The 23,316-nt window shown below is 37.9% G+C and overlaps 2 protein-coding genes across 2 annotated transcripts; one reads left to right on the forward strand and one right to left on the reverse strand.

Annotated features, from left to right (window-relative positions):
• Positions 1-620: 620 nt before the first annotated feature.
• Positions 621-20,332, reverse strand: LOC115678502 (polygalacturonase-like). Its single transcript, XM_056311658.1, has 16 exons — positions 20,234-20,332; positions 9,776-9,916; positions 9,471-9,605; positions 8,867-9,037; positions 7,772-7,979; positions 7,482-7,563; positions 7,192-7,300; positions 3,752-3,892; positions 3,446-3,580; positions 2,947-3,111; positions 2,780-2,803; positions 1,970-2,177; positions 1,681-1,762; positions 1,390-1,498; positions 1,183-1,299; positions 621-1,011 (listed from the first exon to the last, which is right to left on the reverse strand). The coding sequence occupies exons 1-16, from the start codon at positions 20,330-20,332 to the stop codon at positions 784-786; spliced, it is 2,154 nt and encodes a 717-aa protein (XP_056167633.1). The 3' UTR covers positions 621-783.
• A 73-nt stretch (positions 20,333-20,405) lies between these two features.
• LOC115678501 (probable polygalacturonase At3g15720) lies at positions 20,406-22,417 on the forward strand. The gene is made up of 6 exons (XM_056311659.1): positions 20,406-20,417; positions 21,112-21,319; positions 21,416-21,497; positions 21,770-21,878; positions 21,978-22,094; positions 22,187-22,417. The coding sequence occupies exons 1-6, from the start codon at positions 20,406-20,408 to the stop codon at positions 22,415-22,417; spliced, it is 759 nt and encodes a 252-aa protein (XP_056167634.1).
• The last annotated feature ends 899 nt before the right edge of the window (positions 22,418-23,316 follow it).

Genomic DNA, 23,316 nt, shown 5'->3' on the forward strand with positions numbered 1-23,316 from the left:
CCCTTTTGGGATTGGAACGTTCATTCACAACACTGTGTTGATGAATACATGATCCAATCCATGGGACAGTGAGCCGCAAGATAGCCCTTCACTTACAAACAGAAAGAAAAAGGATATATGTCAAGTATTGAGATAGGGCAAGAAGTGCCCTCAGATTTTCAAATAAGAACTTGAAGTGGTTATGTCGGTCTCAAATAAGGACGTGAAATGATCGTGGAAGTTTAAATAAGGGACTGACCTTGCCGGTTGCCGGCCGGCTAAATATTCCGACCGATCAAGGGCATTTTCGTCCAAAGACAATTTTAATTATTTTTTCTTTTTATTTTTCTCATTTCTTTTTATTTTTCTTTTTAACGAGGGCCCGGCGACCCTCGTTGGCCGCTGGGGCAAGGGCCGGCCACAAGCGAGGGTGGCCCTTGCCCATGGCTTTCGAGGGCAACCACGCCCGGGCAAGGGCCATTGATCATCCGGGAAGTTTGGGCTCTTCTTTGAAATTAACATAACTACTTTAGACACTTATTTAAAATAAAATCCATTTCAAACCCTTATTTGAGAAAATGATGGCACTTCAGGTTCTTATTTGGAATTTTCACTGAGTTTAGATCTTGATGCGTGATAAATAAACAAGGGAAAGCAACAATTTTAACTTCTTATTAAACCATTCACAAATCTTCAAATGCAGGAAATAAAGCTTCAAACTCTTTTCACTTTGATTTGTACACATTTTAGATATGCTCGATCTACTACTGGGTTCTCAACCACCGGCAGCTTTCTTTTTCATAATCATTGAAGGCAGGACTTGGGCTCGACGATTCCTACTGTAGTTCCAAAGGCATTGTTGCAGCTAGAAATGGGTTCCTCTCCTTCGTTCGCAGATTCCAGTTTGATGGTGTCCAAGTTGATGTTGGTGCATGGGACGTTGTTGCTGCAATTTAGGTTGATGGCCACTTTCGTGCTGGACGTCCCGAATGCCATTTGGTAATGCACGTCGCTTATCTGTACTCCCGTTTCCTATCAACACGTCCACAGATGATTAAGTTCAATTCGGCTGACGAAGCTAAATTCGGAAGCCTTGGCAAACATAATCTTCGAACGTATACGTTGTCCGTGATCGTGATTACCGATGATAGTCACTAGTTCAGTCAACTTTAATCATTTAAGGATTATTTGTTCTCGTCTTACCGTTTTGGGACAAGCATCCCGAGCATCGCAGTAGTACTGGTCAATGATGATGGGGTTTTTCACCGCGGTGAACCTGAGATTCGAGAAAAAAACTTGGCTAACTCGGCCTCTTCCCTCCTGTCAATTTCGTAAATTTTACTTCAGTTTTATTCCAACCTCATTTCTTCTAACGCAGATAAATGAATGTATTGACAAACTCGGACATACCTGCCAAGTTTTAATTCTAGCTCCATTAGTTGACCCGTAAAAGTCGACGTTCTTCACGTGGATGTTGCTGACACTTACTTCCTCTCCATCCTTTCCCAAGCTTCCAATGCTGTCCCCACCAAAATTGCACCAAAAGCATGTACATTAATACACCTTCACAGCTTACAACTTGCCGCAAACCCATGATAATAGGGTTGCTGTTTTATACCGTGTTTGGCACCATCTATCACGCATGAGTCTACCTGATATTTTCTTGGATGTTTAGGTTTCGTATAGTAACGGTGCATTTACCTTATTCCATGACCAGGTCCACACTGGATGTCAGAAACACTGATATTCGAGGTCTTGTCGCTGATCGAGATGCAATCGTCGCCTGTCGATGAAACACCATAAGGCGATGAAATGTTACATTCATTTTCACAAACGCAACATGTCCTTCAATACAACTGAAATTATGAGAGAAAAGGAATTGAAATGTCTAAAAGTCTTGAGATAATTAGACTGATTCTCTCCCGAAAGCAAATGTCAAGCAACAAAAGAAAACACACACAGATAGTCTCAGAGGAAAGCAATGCATCACCGGTGCCTATAATTGAAGAACGAACAGAGACACCATGAGAAGATCCAATGTGGATTCCGTCGGTGTTGGGGCTCTCCTCGGGTGCGGAAATGTTCAAGGACTTCATGTAAACGTCGCTGCTTCCATAAACAATTAAATGCATCTGAGGACTGTTCTTGAAGTGCAGATCTTGCAAATACACTCCATTGCACTTTTCGATACGGAGCGTCTGCAGTAGCCCATGTCATTCAAGTACCGGACATTAGCTTTTTTCGTTCGAAAGTGCTATAGTTTTAATGTTATATTGACGAAACATTCCCCTTTTACATCTTTTGTTAACAAAAGCTGCTTTTCCTATACATAGCTACTAGTTAGATTAAAATTATTACTGCCTAATATTTAATTTGTCCTTACGATTTTCAAGTTGTAATCGAGAGTACATGAGATTATCTGGGAACAATTGTCACTAACAAACTTACGAGGAAAAATTGGTGAGAAATCAACTGAATTTCCAAAAGAGTAGAACAGTGGCAGAGTTTGTGACAAGGAGTTGAAACTTTTTCTAGCCTAGGTAAGAAATTGTTGCTCGTCACGGTGATCGGGGCATTGAGTCTGGCCATCCTCAGATTGAAGTGTATTGAGACTCAATTTATCAGCTAGAACTAGAGGAACACAGAAGCTGCTACATTGTGCAATGCTATTTGGAAAGACTGGCTTAATTTATATGTACGTATCTATTTGCATTTCTTCTCTTAAACGAATCCTCATAGGATCTTAACTATAAACAGCAATGGAAGAGAGAAAGTATCATGAATATTGCGCGATACTTACAGTCGGCGCGTACGTATTGCATCCCTGGTCCCCAAACAAATCAAACAAGAGAAAGAAGGGTTAGAAGTACAAAAGAAGTAGCATTGCAATTTGGAAATTTGAAATTACAAGCGTTTTGATTCTTAATAAAAAATTTGGAAGAAGAAAAAGGGATGATTTTTCGTTACGGTCGTGGGGTTCAATTTGCAGGAGAGGTCCCACCAGGGCTTGCCATTTCCATCAAACGAGCCCGGCCCACTTATGGTGAGCCCATTTATACTGTCGAAAATCAACCATTGATTCTTCTCCTTCCAAGCACTTGGATCTTTTGGTGCTATGATCTCTCCTAATACCTGCAATCCAATGTAAACGAGGATTATCGAACTCCCAAACCCCATTAGATCTGAACATGTAAGTTCGTTAAATCCTAGATCCGGTACTTTTCCATGCAATAAGAGTTGATCTCGTCGACTTGAGATTCTGTTCCGTTTATAAAAGAAACACCATCCATGTCGATATCTTATCTTGAATATGATAATCTAAAAATCTCGAGTTGGCACTTTGGTGCGGAAACAAAATGAGACTATGATCAATCCCCTATTCGCTCGAAAAGGATTCGATAGGTCGATGTATGGACTAAATAAGGGGAAGCAAGAAAAAGAGATATGTTGTCTCTATTTCACTTACTGTGAAATTGATATTCGACTTGCAAGGGCCTGCAAATTCCATAATGTTCAAAAGGTAGGTCTTTCCTTGTGGAACGTCGATGGTCGACGTCCCTTCTTCTGCGTTGCATGCATCATTCCACGCCTTTGTAAATGCCTACGCGTATTTCAACATGAAATCGTGAGATTTTTCGAATATTAATCTCTTATTGTCAAGTCACAAGGAAATCTTTTACACGGCCTACCGATATGGACAGGTACCAAATACTAATCACAGTGTTACCGAATCTTAATACGTATAAGTAAATAGCTGGACATAAAATTATACCGAGGAGTCGTCGGTTTGCCCATTGCCAACTGCTCCATAGTCTGAAACGCTGAACGTTTTGTCAGCAACACTGACCTCGATTTCACTTGCTAACAGTAGTGTAGAGACCAGGATGAACAAACATACAAAAATCGAGAAACCCTACACACACAAAAAATCATATTAGGCATGAAAGAATCCAAGATGACAACCACCGGGGCCTTGCCCTAGCGGTTACTATTCCTCATGGAAATGGGGAGTTGGGGAGTTCGAAACTCCCCTCCTCCGGATAGGGGGGGTTTATGGGGTGGGCCCGCCAAACTCTTTGTAGAGGAGTTCCAAAGTCCGGAAATAACAGATGGCCGACCAAAAAAAAGAAGAAGAATTCAACATAATATTTCATTTGCAGCTCGTTTTGACATATTTACCATAAGTACTTCCTCTGGAAGAAACAAATCGCAAGGCAAAGAAGCAGATAAAAATGTTGTAAAATGGAGTGATATATAAAGTGGATCGTACTTATCTTCCTAAGGGAAAGAAATCTAAATTCGATCGGTACAATCTTCAGTTTCCGCAATGTAAAATTGCCCTATTGGAAGGAATCGAACTCATTCATGCAATGCAATCAAGCAAAATTTATAAAAAGAGAAAAAAGAAGAACAAAAACAAAGATAGGTTGTTCTAACTCATCGACTGGTGGATGAAAGATCAATCCCTAATTAGCAATTAGTAGTAAAATATTTCAGATAAATCCTCAATTTTGGCAACTATTCTAGATTCTCTAATTGGAAAATGCTTAATTTGCCAATTTGTCCACCACATCAGAGGAATGTAGAGATTGCCTATCTGAATTTAACAACTATCCTTTCTCGACTCCACGCAAATCACGTTGTAGTAAATACAACGTGGAACAGGAAGCTATCTGAACCTTTTTGGGGAGGATTTGACATTTTAAATGCGAGCTCCAATGCTTTTTGGGGGAAATCTGTGTGCATTTCCTTCTTTCTTTCTTTGCTTCAATTTTTGCAGTTTTTGTACTCCCTCGCGACCGTTACCCACCTGTAATCAGGAGAAAGGAATCTCGAATTCAATTACGTTCGGGGAGAGCCGTTCGAAATCATGCCATGATTATCGAGTGGATGATGAGTCGGGCCGAAGATGTGGCATGAGGCAACCGGCTCGATATTTTCTCACTTATGTGTGTGTGTTTGCCATGCATTCTTCACGTTGAAGGGTCGTGCAATAGGGGAATAGTGAAGGGATTGCTTCAAACTTCAAAAGGGTTGAATCTTCATTCTTCACGTTGAATGCCTTTTAGTTTGGCAACATATATTTGAATTTTTTCTACTTGCTTAGAGACAGATTTTCCATAAATTCAAAATGTTTCAAAGCAACATCTCTTGATTCCACAATAATATTAGATTCAACATCTAATAATCGATAAGCTTAACCAACAAACACATCTTCTAATGCCCTTAGTCCTAATTTTGTTTGCTTAGGATCACAAATTCTATAATACGCAAGGCGTCCTCATTCTTTAAAATATTGGATATTCGATACCTTTCCTTTTCATAATTCATGTGGAGATATCTTGAATTTTTTGATAGGATTTTGTTGTGAACATGACATGCGCAAGAGGTGCTTCTCCCCACTAATTGATTAGTGATTTTGCTGATAAGATCATGGAATTAACCATATGTACAAAAATTCGATTCTTTCTTTCTGCCATTCCATTTTGTTGTGGTGTACAAGGTGTACTTACTTGATGCACAATACCATTTTCTTCACAAAATGGAGAAAAATCTAATGAGAAGTATTCTCCTTTCCGATCACTTCTCAAAACTTTGAGTTTTTTACTTTTTTTGCATCCTTTTGATTTTCAGCTATGGCCTTATATCTTGAACTCATCAAATGCTTGATCTTTTGATTTTCAACTATGGCATAATATCTCAAGACAACGCCTTATTCTATATGGCCCGCGTATCATGTCATAACTCTAAATTGAGGAAAATAAAATTTACTTGGAGAGATAAATTTATTTCACCTAACATAAACTTAAGAAACATGATTACCATCGTATTCACCATCCTCGCGTGAAACTTTTTCTCCTATTGGTTTGAAATTCAAATGCACATATAGTGAGCTCACATTAATTTATGAAAATTTCAATGTTTAAATAATGTACGTATCATATATCATCACCTGACCAATATATAAATGGATAGAATGCCCTATCAATACATTAAAGTACTTAGTTAAATTGTTTGTCTACATTGCATGTTAGTGTTTTTGTATTTTGTCTGGCTAATTTGCCACAGTATTTCTATATTATATGGTCAGAAGTATTTTTATACAACTTAGTCACAATGAAACACCGTTCTTATATTGCATTCGAGAAAGAAAGATCAATTTTGATATTTTCGTAAAACTTTATGAATTAGTATACTCTATTGTAGTTCTAAGTTTTAACCAATCATAAATAGCATCCCGGGCTCTCAAACTTGAATATGTAATGTACATACAGCCTTTTCGGGATTGGAAAGCTCACTCACAGCACTGTGTTGATGATCCCATGATATCATCCATGTAACAGTGAGCCGCAAGATAGCCCATCACTGACAAACTACAAGAACAGGACATATGTCGAATTTTGATCTTGATGCCTGAAAAATAAACAAGGGAAAGCAACGATTTTAACTACTTTTGAAACCGTTTGCAAATCTTCATATGCAGTAAAAGAAGCTTCAAATTCTTGTCACTTTGATTTGTATACATTCTAGATATGCTCCATCTACTACTGGGTTTTCAAACGCAGGCGGCGTTTTTCTTATAATTGTCGAAGGCAGGACTTGGGCTTGACGATTCCTTTAGCAGTGCCAAAGGCATGGTTGCAGCTAGAAATGGGTTCCTCTCCTCGGATTGCAGAGTCCAGTTCGACGGCGTCCAAGTTGATGTTGGTGCATGGGGCGTTGTTGCTGCAATTTAGGTTGATGGCCACTTTCGTGCTGGACGTCCCGAATGCCGTTTGGTAATGCACGTCGCTTATGTGAACTCCAGTTTTCTGTCAACACGTTCACAGATGATTGAGCTCAATTCAGCTGAGGAAGCTAAATTCGGAAGCCAGGCAAAACATAATCTTCGAATGTATACGGTGTCTGTGATCGTGATTACCAACGATAGTCACCAGTTCAATCAACTATAATCATTTAAGGAATATCCATTCTCGTCTTACCGTCCGGGGACAACCATACGGAGTATCGCAGTAGTACTGGTCTATGATGGTGGGGTTTTTTACCGCAGTGAAGTTGAGATTCGAGAAAGTAACTTGGCTTACTCGGCCTCTTCGCACCTGTCGATTTTGTAAATTTCACTTTGCAATTTTATACAAGCTTCATTTCTTCTAAATGTCAATGAGAAACTGTCACACAGATAAATGAATGTATTGACAAACTCGGACATACATGCCAAGTTTTAATTCTAGCTCCATTAGTCGACCCATGAAAGTTAATGTTCTTCACGTTGATGTTACTAACACTTACTTCATTTCCATCCTTTCCCAAGCTCCCAATGCTGTCCCCGGCAAAATTGCACCAAAATCAAGTACATCAATACACCTTCACAGCTTAAAACTTGCTGCAAACCCTTGATAATTGCATCGCAGATTTTTACCATGTTTGGCACCATTTATCCGTATGAGTCTACCTAATATTTTCTTCGATGTTTAGGTTTCGTATGGTAAAAGTGCATTTACCTTATTCCATGGCCAGGTCCACACTTGATGTCAGTAACACTGGTATTCGAGGTCCGATCGCCGATCGAGATGCAATCATCGCCTGTTGATGAAACACCATAAGGGGATGAACCGTTACAATCATTTTCACAAACCCAACATGCCCTTTAATCCAACTGAATATTTTGAGAGAAAAGGAATTGCATTGTCTAAAAGTCTTGAGATAATTAGACTGATTCTCTCCCGAAAGCAAATGTCCAGCAACAAAACAAAACACACACAGATAGTCTCAGAGGAAAGCAATGCATTACCGGTGCCTATGGTTGAAGATTGAACAGAGACAGCACGAGAAGCTTGAATGTGGATTCCGTCGGTGTTGGGGCTCCATTCGGGTGCAGAAATGTTCAAGAACTTCAGATAAACGTCGCTGCTTCCATCAACAGTTACGTGCACCTGAGGACTGTTCTTGAAGCGCACATTTTGCAAAATCACTCCATTGCAGTTTGCGATACTTATCGTCTGCAATAATCCATGGCATTCAAGTACCAGACATTAGCTTTTTTCGTTTGAAAGTGCAATGGTTTTAATGTTATATTGGCGAAACATTCCTCGTTTACGGTTTTGGTTAACAAAAGCTGCTTTTCTTTAACACAGCTACTAGTTGGTTAAGAAAATTATTGATGCCTAGAATTTAATTTGTCCTTACAATTTCCAAGTTCTAATCGAGAGTACATGAGATCATCCCGAACGATTGTCACTAACAAACTAATGAGGAAAAGTTGGTGTGAAATCAGCTGAATTTCCAAAAGAGTTAAACAGTGGCAGCTGAATTTTCTAGCCTAGGTGAGAAATTGTTGCTCATCACAGTATTTTGGGGCCTTAAATCTGGTCATCCCCAGATTGAAGTGTATTAAGAGTGAATCTGTCAACTTGAACCAGAAGAAGAATTAGGTAGCTGCATGATGCAACATTATATGGAACTAAATTAATTTAATCGAGGGGCTACTAATTAAAGCCCGAGCGCATGAACGTCAAAATTTTCACCCCATCAAATCATTTCCTAAACTAGTATCGTGTTAACCACAAGAAAACCGGATGCATTAGTGGGTATTAACTAGTAAGAAAGCAATACGCTTATGTTATGTACATGCCTATATGTACCTCTTCTCCTAAATGAATCTTCTCAAGAACTCAACTGTATATAGCAATGGAAGAGAAAGTATCATGAATGCTGCAAAAGACTTACTGTTGGGGCGAGCTTATTGCATCCCTGGTCCCCAAACAAATCGAACATGAAAAAGAAGGGTCAGAACTACAAAACAAGTAGCATTACAATTCGGAAATTTGAAATACAAATGTTTGATTCTTAATCAAAATTTGCTGAAAAGGGGTTGAAATTTCGTTACTGGCTTGGGGTTCAATTTGCAAGAGATGTTCCACCAGGCATTGCCATATCCATCAAACAAGCCTGGCCCACTAATGTTGAGCCCATTCACATTCTCAAAAGTCAGCCACTTGGCTGGATCGTACCCCTTCCATGCATTTGGATCTTTTGGTGCTATGATCTTCCCTGATACCTGCAATCGCATTGAGGAAGGATTACTCACAAACTTCATTAGATCTGAATGATTAAAGTCCACTAAGGCTTCACTTGTTCGCGGAAAATGAACAATTTGAAAAATATTTTTCTAAAAATAATCTTTTGTATTATTTAAAATAATTAACCAATTAAAAATGTTTTCATTATCGATAACAATTTATACCAAATATTTTTCGCTTATTCGTTTTTGTAAGCGATATAAAACGATCATTTTTTAAAATTGTTTTCGAAATCCTTCATTTCCCGCAAAACAAACGCACCCTAAATCCTAGATCTAGTACTTTCCATGCAATTAAAGCTAATCGCATTGAAGTTAAGACTTTCTTTCATCTATTAAAGAAGCACCATATGTTTTGACCTTTTATAAGTGGAAGAGAGAAAAAGAGATATGTTGTCTTTATTTTACTTACTGCGATATTGATATAAGACTTGCAAGGGCCCACAAAATTGATAGGATTTAAATGGTACTTCTTTCCTTGCGGAACGCTGATGGTCGATGCCCCCGCCTTTGAGCTGCATGCATCCTTCCACGCCTTTGTAAATGCCTGCGCGTATTTCAATATCAAATTATGAGATTCATTGAATATGATCTTTTATTGTCACGTCACAACGAAATTCTTTACACGGCCTACATACATGGACTGCTACAAAAAAGTAGTCAAGACGTTGCTTAATCTCGGTACGTATAACTAGATAGATCAACATAAAACTATACCGAAGAATCATCGGTGAGCCCATTGCCAACCACTCCATAGTCCGAAACACTAAATGTTTTATTGGCAACACCGACCTTAGATTCATTTGTCAACAATAGTGCAGAAACTAGGATCAACGAACATATAGAAATCGAGAAACCCTATACAGAAAAAAGCATGTTAGGGGCTATAAGAATCCTAGTACATGTTTTTTGCAGCTCATTTCAAGATGTTTACCATAGCTACTTCCTCCAGAGGAACAAATTACAAGGCAAAGAAGTAGACAAATTGTTAAATCCTTTTATTTAACCCTTGTAAACGTAAAATTACGCAAGGAGTTGATTTAAAGGGGATAATTCTTGCTTTCATAAGGGAGAAAGTTGTAAATTCGGCATTATAATTGTCAGTTTCCATATGTATAAGTACCATCTTGGAAGGAATCGAACCTATCCACCATATTAGAGGAAAGCACGTTATTGTATGTCCTCCTAGGCTAAGTTTGATAACTGTGTTTGGTTCCTGCCCAAAACAAGATAAAGTCATATATAAGAAGCATATACCCAAAATAAAATTATCCCATGAGGGGAAGTGGGATAAAGGTGGATAAGTAACCAATGTATCATGGTATGAAAGCTATTTTTCTTAAATAACAAACTTCTTAGATAATAAAACTAAAATAATAATAAAATTTGAATTCTAATATAAAAAATAAAATAAAAAATAAATTTCATTTTTATTTATATATTTGAATTTCTTTCTACTCTATAATATTTATTTTGTGTGTGTGTGTATTTAGTGTCTATATTATTACATATTTTAGGTATATAGTATAGTTTATTATTTGATAAAATTTTTATGAAGAAATGATAAAAGGGAATAGAAAAATAAAAAAAAGATATGGAAAATAAAAATAATTTGTAAATAAAAATGAAGTAGAAGAATTCAGATTTTAAATGAACAAATTCAAACTTGAAAATAATCTTTCTAATTCTAGAAGACTGACGGGCACTGGAATTTCTAAAAAAAATGGGTAGCATAGAAAAATGAAAATATCTAACTTTATATCATATCTCATCGAATCCTATCCTATCATATTCTCGTTAGAAATCCAGACCACCAAACGCAACCTTAATATTTCTCTTCATATACCACATGAATTAGGAAGTTATCCCAACCTTTTGGCGAATTGTGACACTCCAAAAATGAGCTCCAATGCTTTAGGGGAATCTATGTGCATTCCCTTCCTTCCTTCCTTCTTTCTTCTTTGCTTCATTTTCTTTAACAGTTTTTGCACTCCGCACCTCTAATTAGTAGATAGAAATCTCGAGTTCAATCACATTTGAAGAAATCTCGAGTTCAATCACATTTGAAGAGCCATTCGAAATCATGTCGTAGTTTTCGAGCGGATGACAAGTCAGTTGATGATGTGACTTGTGGCAGCCGGCTCAATATTTCCTCGCGCAAAGTACCTTAGCTCAACTCATATCAAGAAAGTAGAAGAGATGTGTGTTTGCCATGGGAATAGTGAAGCGGGGTTGCTTCAACTCCAAGGGTGTTGAATATTCGTACGACCGTGAAGCCTCCACTCCGCTCTTGATTTTGACCCAGCGCAATTCAAGATCTTACGGTACGATGCCATCGTTCTATAAGTTCGTGACACTCGTACTTCTTTAAGAATTAAGCAAGGAATGGAATAATCAAATGAGAAGGCACCTCTGTATAATTCTAAATAAACCGTTTCCCAATCCCTAAGAACCCTAGGCATGGAAGCGTTCTTCTAATAACCAAGCTGGCTCAAACTTTCACATATAGTCAAGCAACCGATACACGTTAGGTTCTAGTTTCCTAGTTACTGCTTATGGAGGCTTTGATTTATTTTTTGGTAGTTGCGTTCAAATAAATTCATATCTCTGCTCGGGTTGAAAGCCGGTGTTCGCAATCGAACTAGGAGTTTCGCAAGCAATCGCCATCATTTCCTCTGTAGGTCCGAACACCAATCATTTCGTCGACCAAAATTGGAGATGACTAGAATGGTAACTTTGCTGTTGCTTTTGCATGCTTTCGAGGCATTATCTTCTCTTCCTCCCATTACCAAAATTTGACCAGACTTTGAGTTCATATCTGTTTTCATTCTTGCGAAAGCTTATATTTGTTGAGGAAAACTCCTATTGATTTTGAAGTTGACAAAACCTTCCATGTTATTATAAATCTGATACTTATTCTGAACTATTTTATTCCAGGTATGTATATATATTCTGGAAGCTCAAAAGGAAGTTTTTCAGACTTTACAAGCTGGCAAAATAAGAAGTTCATATCTTATTGAAGACCCACATAATCTAAGTTCTGAGACGCAGACGCAGAAGTTATTCAAATGCAGACGCAGGTGCAGAAATTATTCAGACGCAGACGCAGACGCAGACACAGAATTTCTTCAGACGCAGAACTCAGAACGAAACATAATAGCTAGTGATCTGGCTTGGATTTCACAGAAGGAAAGTTTTGATTGTCTTAATCTCAAACAAATTGATTGACAATCAAACACTACGACAAGTATGCATTACAACAGATAAAGCTCTACTTATGGAAACCAAGATTCTGATTGTATGGGCGACCAGAATCAGCGGGATTCAGACTCTGTCATCCAACGGCTACTCAATCCATTTTATACAAATTTGTCCAAGGTGAAGATTGGAAGATGATCCTCTGAAAGCTGTCCAACGGCTAGTTTGGAAGTTGAGGAGTATTTAAAGAGATCAACGAGCAGCAGAAGATAGACACAGAATCAAGAATCAACAAGTCCAAAGTCTGAGCATACTCCGATCATTTCTCTTTTCTTTCTAAGCCAAAAATTAAGATCTTGAGGGACACTTTGTAAGAGTGATTGTGTAAGATAGAGAGTCCTATCATACACAAGAGTGCTGTCACTCATAAGTTGTAATTCCTCTTGATTACATAGTGAAATTCAGCCGGTAGGCTGTCAGCGTGGGAGAGTGGACGTAGGCTTGCTATAAGCCGAACCACTATAAACTTGTGTGCAGTTTTTCTATCCCTTATCTCTTACTGTACACACTGCACATCAAGAGCACTGTCTATATAAACTGTTTTGAATCTGAATTTTATTCAGACTCAACTGTGATCTTTCATTTCAGCGTAAATTGATAAAAATTGTTTAAGATCACCTATTCACCTCCCTCTAGGTGATCCTTGCTAGCTACATCAATTGGTATCAGAGCAAGTTGCTCACTTATTGAAGTGTTTTACTTCTAAGCTAACGATCTATATGGCTAGCTTGAGTGTCCCAGGTCTCATTGAAGGACAAAGCAACAACAGACCACCATATTTCGATGGCAATGAATATAGTGTCTGGAAGAATAAGATGAAGGCATTCATAAAGTCAATTGATCACATGCAATGGGATGTCATCATCAGAGGAGTCAATCCAAAATCTTCTGATTCAAAAGAAAAGGCAAACGGAAGCAAAGCAGCAGATCCTCCATTATCTCAAACTGAGATATCTAAAAGAGAAACCTTAGATTCCAAAGCAATTTATTCTTTCTATTGTGCCTTATCACCTATTGAATATAAAAAAATTGCTGCTTGTGAATCAGCCAAGGAAATCTGGGATACTCTCCTCACTACTTATGAAGGAAAAGATCGAGCCAAGGAAACTCAAATCAATCTTTTGCTTGGTTAATATGAAGCCTTCAAAATGAAGCCTGAAGAATCAGTTGCTGATATGTATGACAGGTTTACTGACATAGTAAACGGTCTTGCATATCAAGGACAACCAGTCCCAGATGCGATGAAAGTCAACAAACTACTGAGAGGACTGACAAAACAGTGGGATAATATCAAAACATCTCTTTGAGAGACACAAAGGATCAAGCCTCTATCAGTGAATGAGTTAATTGGAACTCTTCAATCATATGAGACTGAGCAACGGAATGAGGAAAATGAATCCAGAGGTAATAAGTCAATTGCATTAAAAACTAACATTGATTCTGATGCAGATTCTGAAGATGAAGATGTTGATGATGAAGAACTGGCCCTCTTCATAAAGAAGTATAAGAAGATGAAAATCAAAGGAAGAAACCTCAAAGGGAGGAAGCCTTTTGAGAAGAAGAAGACTATTGATGAAACATATAAGTCAAAGGAGGTGATTTGCTTTAATTGTAGGAAACGTGGACATATTAAGCCAAATTGTCCACTTCTGAAAAAGAAGACCAAATTTGAGAAAGCAAAGAAAGCCTTAAAAGCATAAACCTGGAGTGATACAGAGTGTGAAGACAGTGATGAAGATATCTCAAACTTCTGTCTGATGGCCAAGTCAGACTCAGATTCAGATTCTGATGCTAAAGTTGAGATTGAGGTAAAGTATCCTGATATGCCAATTGAAGTGTCAAATTACATTGATGAATTATGCTTTGAATTTAAGACTGCTCTTAAAAGAATCTCTTCTTTGAAAAAGGAAAATTCATCACTAAGGCAACAGAATGTTTCACAAAAAGAAAAAATCGATTTCCTTCAAAAAGAATTTCATCAAGTCAAGGAAAGTTGAGATTTTCTTTCCAAAGAAAATGCTGTTTTGAAAAAGGAAGTTTCAGAAATTACTTCCAAGTTTTCAAAAGGTTCAGAAACCTTGGAGCATATCCTTTCTATCCAAATTCCTTATTACAACAAATCTGGTCTCGAATTTTGTGAAGGAAAGTGATAGCTTAATTGATTTTCCAAAGGTCAAGGAGAGATTAAGACAAAGACCTCCTCGACAAGCTTATAAAAATCATTTCAAAAGGAATTTTGTCAAGTCTGTTGGCCGGAGTGCTCTTAAGTGCTCAAAATGTGGAGATCCACAACATTTTGAGAATGAATGTCCTAAGGTCTGGAGATCTATTCGAAGAGACTTTGTTAAAACAGCCTATACTAATGCTCAAGGACCCAAATAAATTTGGGTACCAAAGAAAACTTGAGATGTTGTGACTTTTGCAGGTTACCACAGAGAGAAAAAGAAAGTGGTACCTAGACAGTGGATGTTCTAGACACATGACAGGAGATCCAAGCATATTCGTTGAACTACAAAGCCTGAATGGTGAAAAAGTTTCTTTTGGAGGAAATAACAAAGGAAAAATAGTTGGCAAATGAACGGTTGAAATTGGAGGACTCACAATCAATGATGTTTCATTGGTAAAAGGACTCAACTACAACTTGATAAGCATAAGCCAACTATGTGATACAGGTTTCAGAATCAACTTTCAAGAAGATACATGCTCAGGAACAAGCAAAGATTCTTCTCAAACATTCACAGGAAGAAGACATGGCAATATTTATCTTCTAGATGTCAATCCAAACTCCACTCATTGCTTGATCTCAATCAAAGAGGATGAAGAACTATAGCACAGAAGATTTGGGCATATCAGTATGAAACAAATCTCAAAGATCTCAAACAAAAAATTGGTTCGAGGTCTGCCAGATTTGAAATACAAGAAAACAGAGTTATGCAATGCCTGCACTCTAGGAAAACAAGTAAGAAACTCTTTTAAGTCTATACATCATGTTTCCACTAATCGTGCTTTGCAGCTTCTTCATATGGATCTTTTTGGACCAACCAGAACACAAAGTATTGGTGGTAAGAAATATTTTTTAGTTATTGTTGATGACTTCACAAGATTTACTTGGGTGTTCTTCCTTGCTCATAAAAATGAAGCATTTTCATATTTTTCAAAATTTGCAAAAAGAATTCAGAATGAAAAGGGCTATACCATTTCCTGCATTAAAACTGATCATGGGGGAGAATTTGAAAATCAAAATTTTTCAGATTTTTGTGAGGAAAACGGCTTTCAACACAATTTTTCTACTCCTTATACACCAGAACAAAATAGTGTTGTGGAGAGGAAAAATCGTTCTTTGCAAGAAATGGCAAGAACTTTGTTGATTGAAAGCAAGATTCCTTCTTATTTCTGGGCAGATGCAGTTTTTACAGCATGTTATATCATTAACAGAGTTTTTCTCAGACCTATTCTTGAGAAAACCCCCTATGAGCTTTACAAAGGTAGAAAGCTCAATATCTCACATTTTCGTGTGTTTGGTTGTAAATGCTTTATTCTTAAAAATCCAAATGATCGCACTGGTAAGTTTAATGAGAAAGCAGATGAAGGATTTTTCCTTGGATATTCAACTACAAGTAAAGCATTCAGAGTCTTCAACAAGAATTCTCAAACTGTGGAAGAAACAATGAATGTAAGGTTTGATGAAAATATTCAGACTCACAAAGATGAATCTGAACCATCTCCCAACATTCAAGAGTTATGAGAAGCTCAACAAGAATCTCCAAAGATCGTAGAATCTGTAGAAGAAGGAAAAGAAGATACAATACAGACTCAACTAGAACCTTCAGAGTCTGATGATATTCAAAAGAAAGATTTGACAGAAACTGAAAACATAAATCCAGTCATCCGAAGAACCTTATCATTGGAGAAATAGAAGATGGCATCAAGACCAGATCTAAACACAAAGAGAACATTAGCAACTTAGCGTTGATATCAGAAATAGAACCAAAAGAAGTTGGAGAAGCATTATCAGATGAAAGCTGGATCGAAGCTATGCAGGAGGAACTTCAGCAGTTCAAAATCAATAAAGTATGGGAACTTGTGCCGAGACCCAAAAATCATCCTGTAATTGGAACAAAATGGGTATTCAGAAACAAACTGGATGACAAAGGGAAAGTCACAAGAAACAAAGCAAGACTGGTTGCAAAAGGCTATTCTCAAGAAGAAGGCATCGATTATGATGAAACATATGCACCAGTTGCAAGGTTAGAAGCCATTAGGCTACTATTAGCTTATGCTTGTTTCCATAACTTTAAATTGTTTCAAATGGATGTGAAAAGTGCTTTCCTGAATGGCTATATCAAAGAAGAAGTATATGTGGAACAACCACCTGATTTTGAAGAACCAAAAAGGTCTGATCAGGTTTATAAACTCAAAAAGGCCCTTTACGGTCTAAAACAAGCTCCTCGTGCCTGGTATGAGAGGTTAAGTAACTTCCTTCTGCAGAATGACTTCACCAAAGGTAAGGTTGATACAACTTTATTCATTAAAAGAAAAGGTAAGGATTTCTTACTTGTTCAAATTTATGTTGATGATATCATTTTTGGATCATCTAACGAACTGCTTTGCAAAGAATTTTCTAAGAATATGCAGAATGAGTTCGAGATGAGTATGATGGGCGAAATGACATTCTTTCTCGGCCTACAAGTGAAACAAACCAAAGGTGGTACATTCATTTGCCAAGAGAAGTATGCAAAGGAGATTGTCAAGAAGTTTGGATTGCAGAATTGCAAGAAAACAGACATTCCTATGTCTCATTCATCCAAACTGGACAAAGATGAAAATGGTAAAAATGTTGATCAGAAGGTATATAGAAGCATGATAGGATCATTATTATACCTTACTGCATCTAGACCTGACATTCTATTTAGTGTCTGTATGTGTGCAAGATTTCAATCAGACCCAAAGGAATCACATCTTTCTGCAGTTAAAAGGATAATCAAATACATTGGAACTTATCCAATGTTAAGTCTTTGGTATTCCAAAGATTCAGATTTTACTCTTACTGGTTATTCTGATGCTGATTTAGCTGGATGTAAAGTGAACAGGAAAAATACTTCAGGAACATGTCCACTACTTGGGAATATGTTGGTGTCCTGGTACTTAAAGAAGCAAAATACAATTGCACTTTCTACAGCAGAAGCAGAATATGTGGCTTTGGGAAGTTGCTATGCACAGATTCTGTGGATGAAGCAGCAGTTGCGAGACTTTGCTATTGAAGATTCAAATGTTGCAATCAAATGTGACAATACAAGTGCTATTAATCTGACCAAGAACCCAATTCTTCATTCACGTGCTAAGCATGTTGAAATTAAGCATCACTTCATTAGAGATCATGTTCAGAATGGTGATGTGAATATTCAATTCATTGATTCTAAGAATCAATTAGCTGATATATTCACAAAACCTCTTGATAAGTCTTCATTTGAATATATTAGAAATAAACTATGCATTACTTACCCATTTTCTTGAAAGTATTTGTTAGACAGGAATTTTTCAGACTCAAATGATCTCCATCTGAAAAGTCTATTTCAGACTCAAATGTAAGGTACGTCCTTAATTCAAATTTTGGCGGGAATATTTTTGGCATTTCTGGCAGGATATATTGGTATATTTTTCAACTCATGTATGAATTCTAATTTTATTTCATTAATTGAGTGTGCTCAAAATATTTTTTTCTCCTTCCAAAATTCCTAAATATTTGGTTCAATTTTTTTTCTAAAAGTGTCTTTCTTTCTAAAAACCGTACTCTCCTTTTTATAAAACCCTACCAGTACGAACCTTTTCTCTTCCGACTCACACCTTCTCGGAGCGGTCTCCTTCTCCATCTTCCTCCTCTCAAAGATCAAAACTTTCTGTTCCAAACACTCTCGCTCGATCATCCATGGCTTCCAAAAGACGGTCATCGAGAATTCAGAATAGAGTTTCACAGTACTCAGGACCACCAGAGTTCATGGAAATCACTGATTCAAAGACAGAATCTGAGAGACAGACCTCTTCGAACGACACTCCTCCAGCATCCTCTCAAAGAACTTCTGGTAAAACAGATTTCTTTTTTAAAGATCTGAAACACGTTTGGAAAACTTACCAAAGATTGAAAAGAGGTAATGCTTCCGAATCTGTTTTATTTGCCTGTTTAAAGGATAATGGTTTTAGGTTAGAATTGCAGCTTGTGGAAAAATATTCCTCTCTTCAGAATGTATCTACTTCTGAACAAAGGAAAAGTTCTTCTGAAAAAGGGAAAGCAAAAATTGGTGAATCTTCTCAAAAGATCACTTCTGTCTCAAGCTCTAAGTCTCCGAGCCGATATTCTAGTTTTTCGAGAATAAGGGAGGACGATGACGCCAGGATTGTTCATCATTTTGAAAAGAAATTGGGGATTGCTTATGGAGTGAAAGGGAAAGGCAATCTTTTTAGGAATCGACAGCATAATGATTTTTATAAAACGTTGCTGTCAAGAGGAATAATGAACCATCGAAGCGTTGATTTCGATTTTCTAGAAAAGACTGGAATTTTTGTCAAACATTATTTTGACAGGTTGGAATTGACTGAATTCTGTCGTCAGTCTGCGCCTATGTATGCAGAAGTAACTGCATATTTCTACTCCAACTTGTTCATTATGTCCCCTGATTGCATTCAATTCTCTGTTGGGTATAAGAACTATAAACTATCTACTGCTCAATTGGGTGATATTATTGGGGTTCCACATCGTCAGTTTCTTCCTATAGAGGTCATTGAAGAAGAAGCCTCTAAAGTTGCCTCAGAAAACCCAAACTTTTCCATAGGTTCAAAAAGGCTGATTACTTATCCTGATTTGACAAAGAAAACAGTGATCTTACATAAGATCATTATCAATTGTCTTAGGCCCAAAGCATCATCAAAGACTAATTTATCCAAATTTGAGGTCAAACTTATTTGGGCAATTCTGCATGCAGTCTCATTCTCTCTTCCACACACAATTATTCTTCATATGTATAGAACTGTGCTAAAGGACAAAGGTCAGCTTCCCTATGGTGCATTAATATCTAGGATATTTGTTTATTTGCACATTTTTGTCCCTGATGAATTGTGCAAGACATTTGTCCCTCTAATGTTTGTTGGAGAAAAGATGTTGGCCAAAATGAACTTCCAGCAGTTTGCTGCCAAAGAAAATAGAGAGACACCAGGACAAAGACCAAGAGAAACCCTTGGAGTTCATTCTGAAGCATCATCTCCTCAAGGAAGACCTTGGAGAAACCCTAGGCTGTCAGCGTGGGAGAGTGGACGTAGGCTTGCTATAAGCCGAACCACTATAAACTTGTGTGCAGTTTTTCTATCCCTTATCTCTTACTGTACACACTGCACATCAAGAGCACTGTTTATATAAACTGTTTGAATCTGAATTTTATTCAGACTCAACTGTGATCTTTCATTTCCGCGTAAATTGATAAAAATTGTTTAAGATCACCTATTCACCCCCCTCTAGGTGATCCTTGCTAGCTACATCAATATTTGCGGTCTAGTGATGGGAATCTATCCATGCAGGAACATTTCGCCGCATGTTGGCTCTTTTTCGTAGCACTGCATCGACTTCTTTCGATGTGTTGAGTTATGGAGCGGTTGGCAATGGAAAGACTGACGATTCCCCCATAATAGTCCCATCTCTTTCTCTTGAGTTATGTATGTACAATGTTTAGATTTCGCGACTCATCGATGTAGCGTCACTAGTTATTCACATTGCATTACACATTCAGTAGCAGCAATCAATGTATGTGTTTCTTTTTCTCTTTTGGTGAAGATGATGTGTTTGTGGTTCTGCACATGAAGACTTCGTTTCGAGGAACATCTTGTACGAAAACATTTTCCTTCTCCATCTGTTACACATAAAGAAGTTACTGAGAACTCGGCAATATTCATGGACTTGGAGTCATATGAATCGTAGGCCTTCCTGGAGGCATGGAAGGCCGCCTGCAAATTTTCATCGAAACTGTCCATTCTCGCTGTACCGGCAAAGAAAATTTTCTTTTTGAAGCCCGTGACGTTCAGCGGCCCATGCCAACCCGATTACATGTATGTTCTGGTAAGTCAAGCCTCAGACATTCCTTAGTCCTTCATCGCTCATCGCAAGCAAAATATTTACACGAGACCTACACTTGACGGCAGGGATCGTGCTTAAATTCTTTGAATTTGCCTGATTATTGTAGCTCATTGTATAGCACAGTTTCTTTAAATGCTGAATCTTTATTTTCTTAATTTCACTCGACGAAATGTCTCCGGCAACATTGCTGCACCCAACTCAAAGACAGAGTACGGTGGCTACCGCATCAATAGTTGGCTCGTCTTCTCTGACGTGAACCGTTTTAATGGTCACTGGCACTGGAATCATCGACGGGAGGGGTTCGGGTTGGTGGTCACAGTCTTGCATTGGAAATGCATCTAATGTAATTCAATATATGACTAATTGGATTTTCACATATTCTTTTGTTTCTTGATATTTTTGTTCTCATAAACATGAATTTGGAAATTCTCATATTGTTTTCTTGTTTATACGTTCACCGGGGTGCAACATGCACAGGACCAACCGTAAGATCTTCCTCTACATATAAGCTTTATATAGTGCTTCAGTAGCTCCCCTTTTTTTTCCTGGAAAACTACAGTCAACAAATTCATTCAACTTGAGCAACAACGGTTTCTCCAAAATAACGGTGTAAATGTTCAGTTCTGCTTCATGACAGTACTTTAATTTCTATGGCGCATGTGCATACATTGTACAGGCATTGGCATTTTATAGATGCAAGAGACTCGTGCTCAATGGATTGAGACATGTGATTAGTCCAAGGACACACATCACCCTCACCAGCTGCAAGTTTGCCACCATCTCCAACATCCATATCTCTGCCCCAGCAACAAGCCCTAACACCGACGGGATCGACATCTCTGGCTCGACCCATATACAAGTTCGCGATTCCTTCATCGGAACTGGTAATGCTGGTATCAGCTACAGCTAATTTAACTATTCATCTGTTCCTAACTCTTCGCAGTAACTTAATGGATGAGTTGGATTTTATGCAATTGCAGGTGATGATTGCATCGCTATTAGCACAGGCTCGTCACACATCAATGTCACTAGGATCACATGTGGACCTGGCCATGGTATCAGGTGAATATTGCAAATACACAGTCCATACTTCCACATAAATTAGAAGTATTTGATGCAAAGACCAATTTTTCTGGAGGTACATGTGAAGCAAAAACAGTTTTCATGAGAGAATTAATATTTTACCTCTTAAGCACGAGAAAATAAAAGGCAAAGCATGTTTAAGTATCCATTGGTTGAGATTGACTATTGTTAATGCTGAATTATGCATCGTTTTGCTGAATTTGGGAGCTGAATATGATCAACAATGTGCCATTTAATAAACGAGAATCTAGCATTGGATCTTTAGGAGCACATGGGGAGAATGACACAGTTGAAAATGTGACCGTGCAAAACTGCACATTGAAAGGTACGATGACAGGAGTGAGGATCAAGACATGGCAGGTATGAGCTCAAAGAAATATATTCTTCCTTTATGAAGAATTTAAGCAACCTTTACTTTTTACAACCTCTTAATGAATTAGGATTGAATACATTATATAGGGAGGGAATGGATATGCAAGAAAAATATCCTTCAATAAGATCAGATTCTTTCGGGTCAATAACCCCATCATCATTGACCAGTACTACTGCCCCACCAAAGTCAATTGCCAAAACAAGGTCCTTTCTTCAACTATAGTATTCCCTCTCTTCGAAGTTCATGAGTCCCTAAGAAGAAAGCTTGCATTTTCTTGCCGACTGATGGTGCTCAGACATCAGGAATTAGGGTGAGTGACATCTCGTATTCGGCGATATATGGGACATTGGTCACAGACAAGGTCATAAACCTGAGCTGTGACCAGAACTTCGGCTGCATTAATATCGTGCTGGATCATGTTTACATAACATCCACTGTTCCGAAGAAGAAAGCTTATTCCTACTGCTTCAATGCTCATGGAATACAAAGCCACACCAAACCTGCAGCCACTTGCTTGCTGAAATAATTGTAGGCTCTGTATCAACTGCTATATGTGAAATTTACCTTACACTCGTAATGTAATCGATAATAGCTATCCATATTATTACAAATGTTATTACATTAGGTATCTCTATATACCGAAGCCGACGTTTCTCTCTCAACATCAACCATTCTTTTGTAGACCATCTGTATTTAAGTCACAAACATTCACGTAATTCTACAATATTGACCACTATTAGTAGCTGAATACATGAAGACCGGAACAATTTCTTCACTCCATACCTTGAAGCTTTACTTGTACTAAATGCTTCAAGTACTTGCGCAGGTCAAGGCTGAACCCGGTTTTAGCTCTTACTTGCAGTTTGAGTCGACAGGTCTACACTTCACACAAGTCTGAGAGGCCAAAAACTGCGTAGCGATTGTTCGCCACATTGTCATACGCAAAGTCTAGTAAAATCTGCAGAAGTAAAAACAAATTTTAGCCTTTTAGGCATTAGTTTGATAAATTCAACGTGCAGAGAGAGATGATTAATCAGAGGGTCCTATGGACTATGGTTTCGGACAGAAGTTTGGACATTTTGGAAGGATCAGCAACATTTGAGAAACAAACAACGGGGATTCAGTAGAGGGACAGTTGGCTGATGGTAACTTCTGCACGATGACTAAGGTAGGTCTGCTCTCTTCTTTCTGAAGCTCACAGCGGCTTGAGTATTTATAAACCCTATGACTTGCATGTGATAGAATAGACCAATCTTGCAGCAATTCACAACATAAGATGGTCACTTTCTGAAACTTCTATGTCATGCCCCAAATCTGTGTCCAGAACTTAGGGAATGGCCGGTCATCCTTCATAAAAGGAAGGACGAAAAATTAACCAAAAATTAATCATTTTACGAAAAACGTATTAACTGGATAAAACCTTGC

The sequence above is a fragment of the Syzygium oleosum genome, unplaced genomic scaffold (genome assembly GCF_021117445.2).
Source record: "Syzygium oleosum isolate NSW1041296 unplaced genomic scaffold, Sole_v2.1 Sole_v2.05, whole genome shotgun sequence".
NCBI lineage: Eukaryota > Viridiplantae > Streptophyta > Magnoliopsida > Myrtales > Myrtaceae > Syzygium > Syzygium oleosum.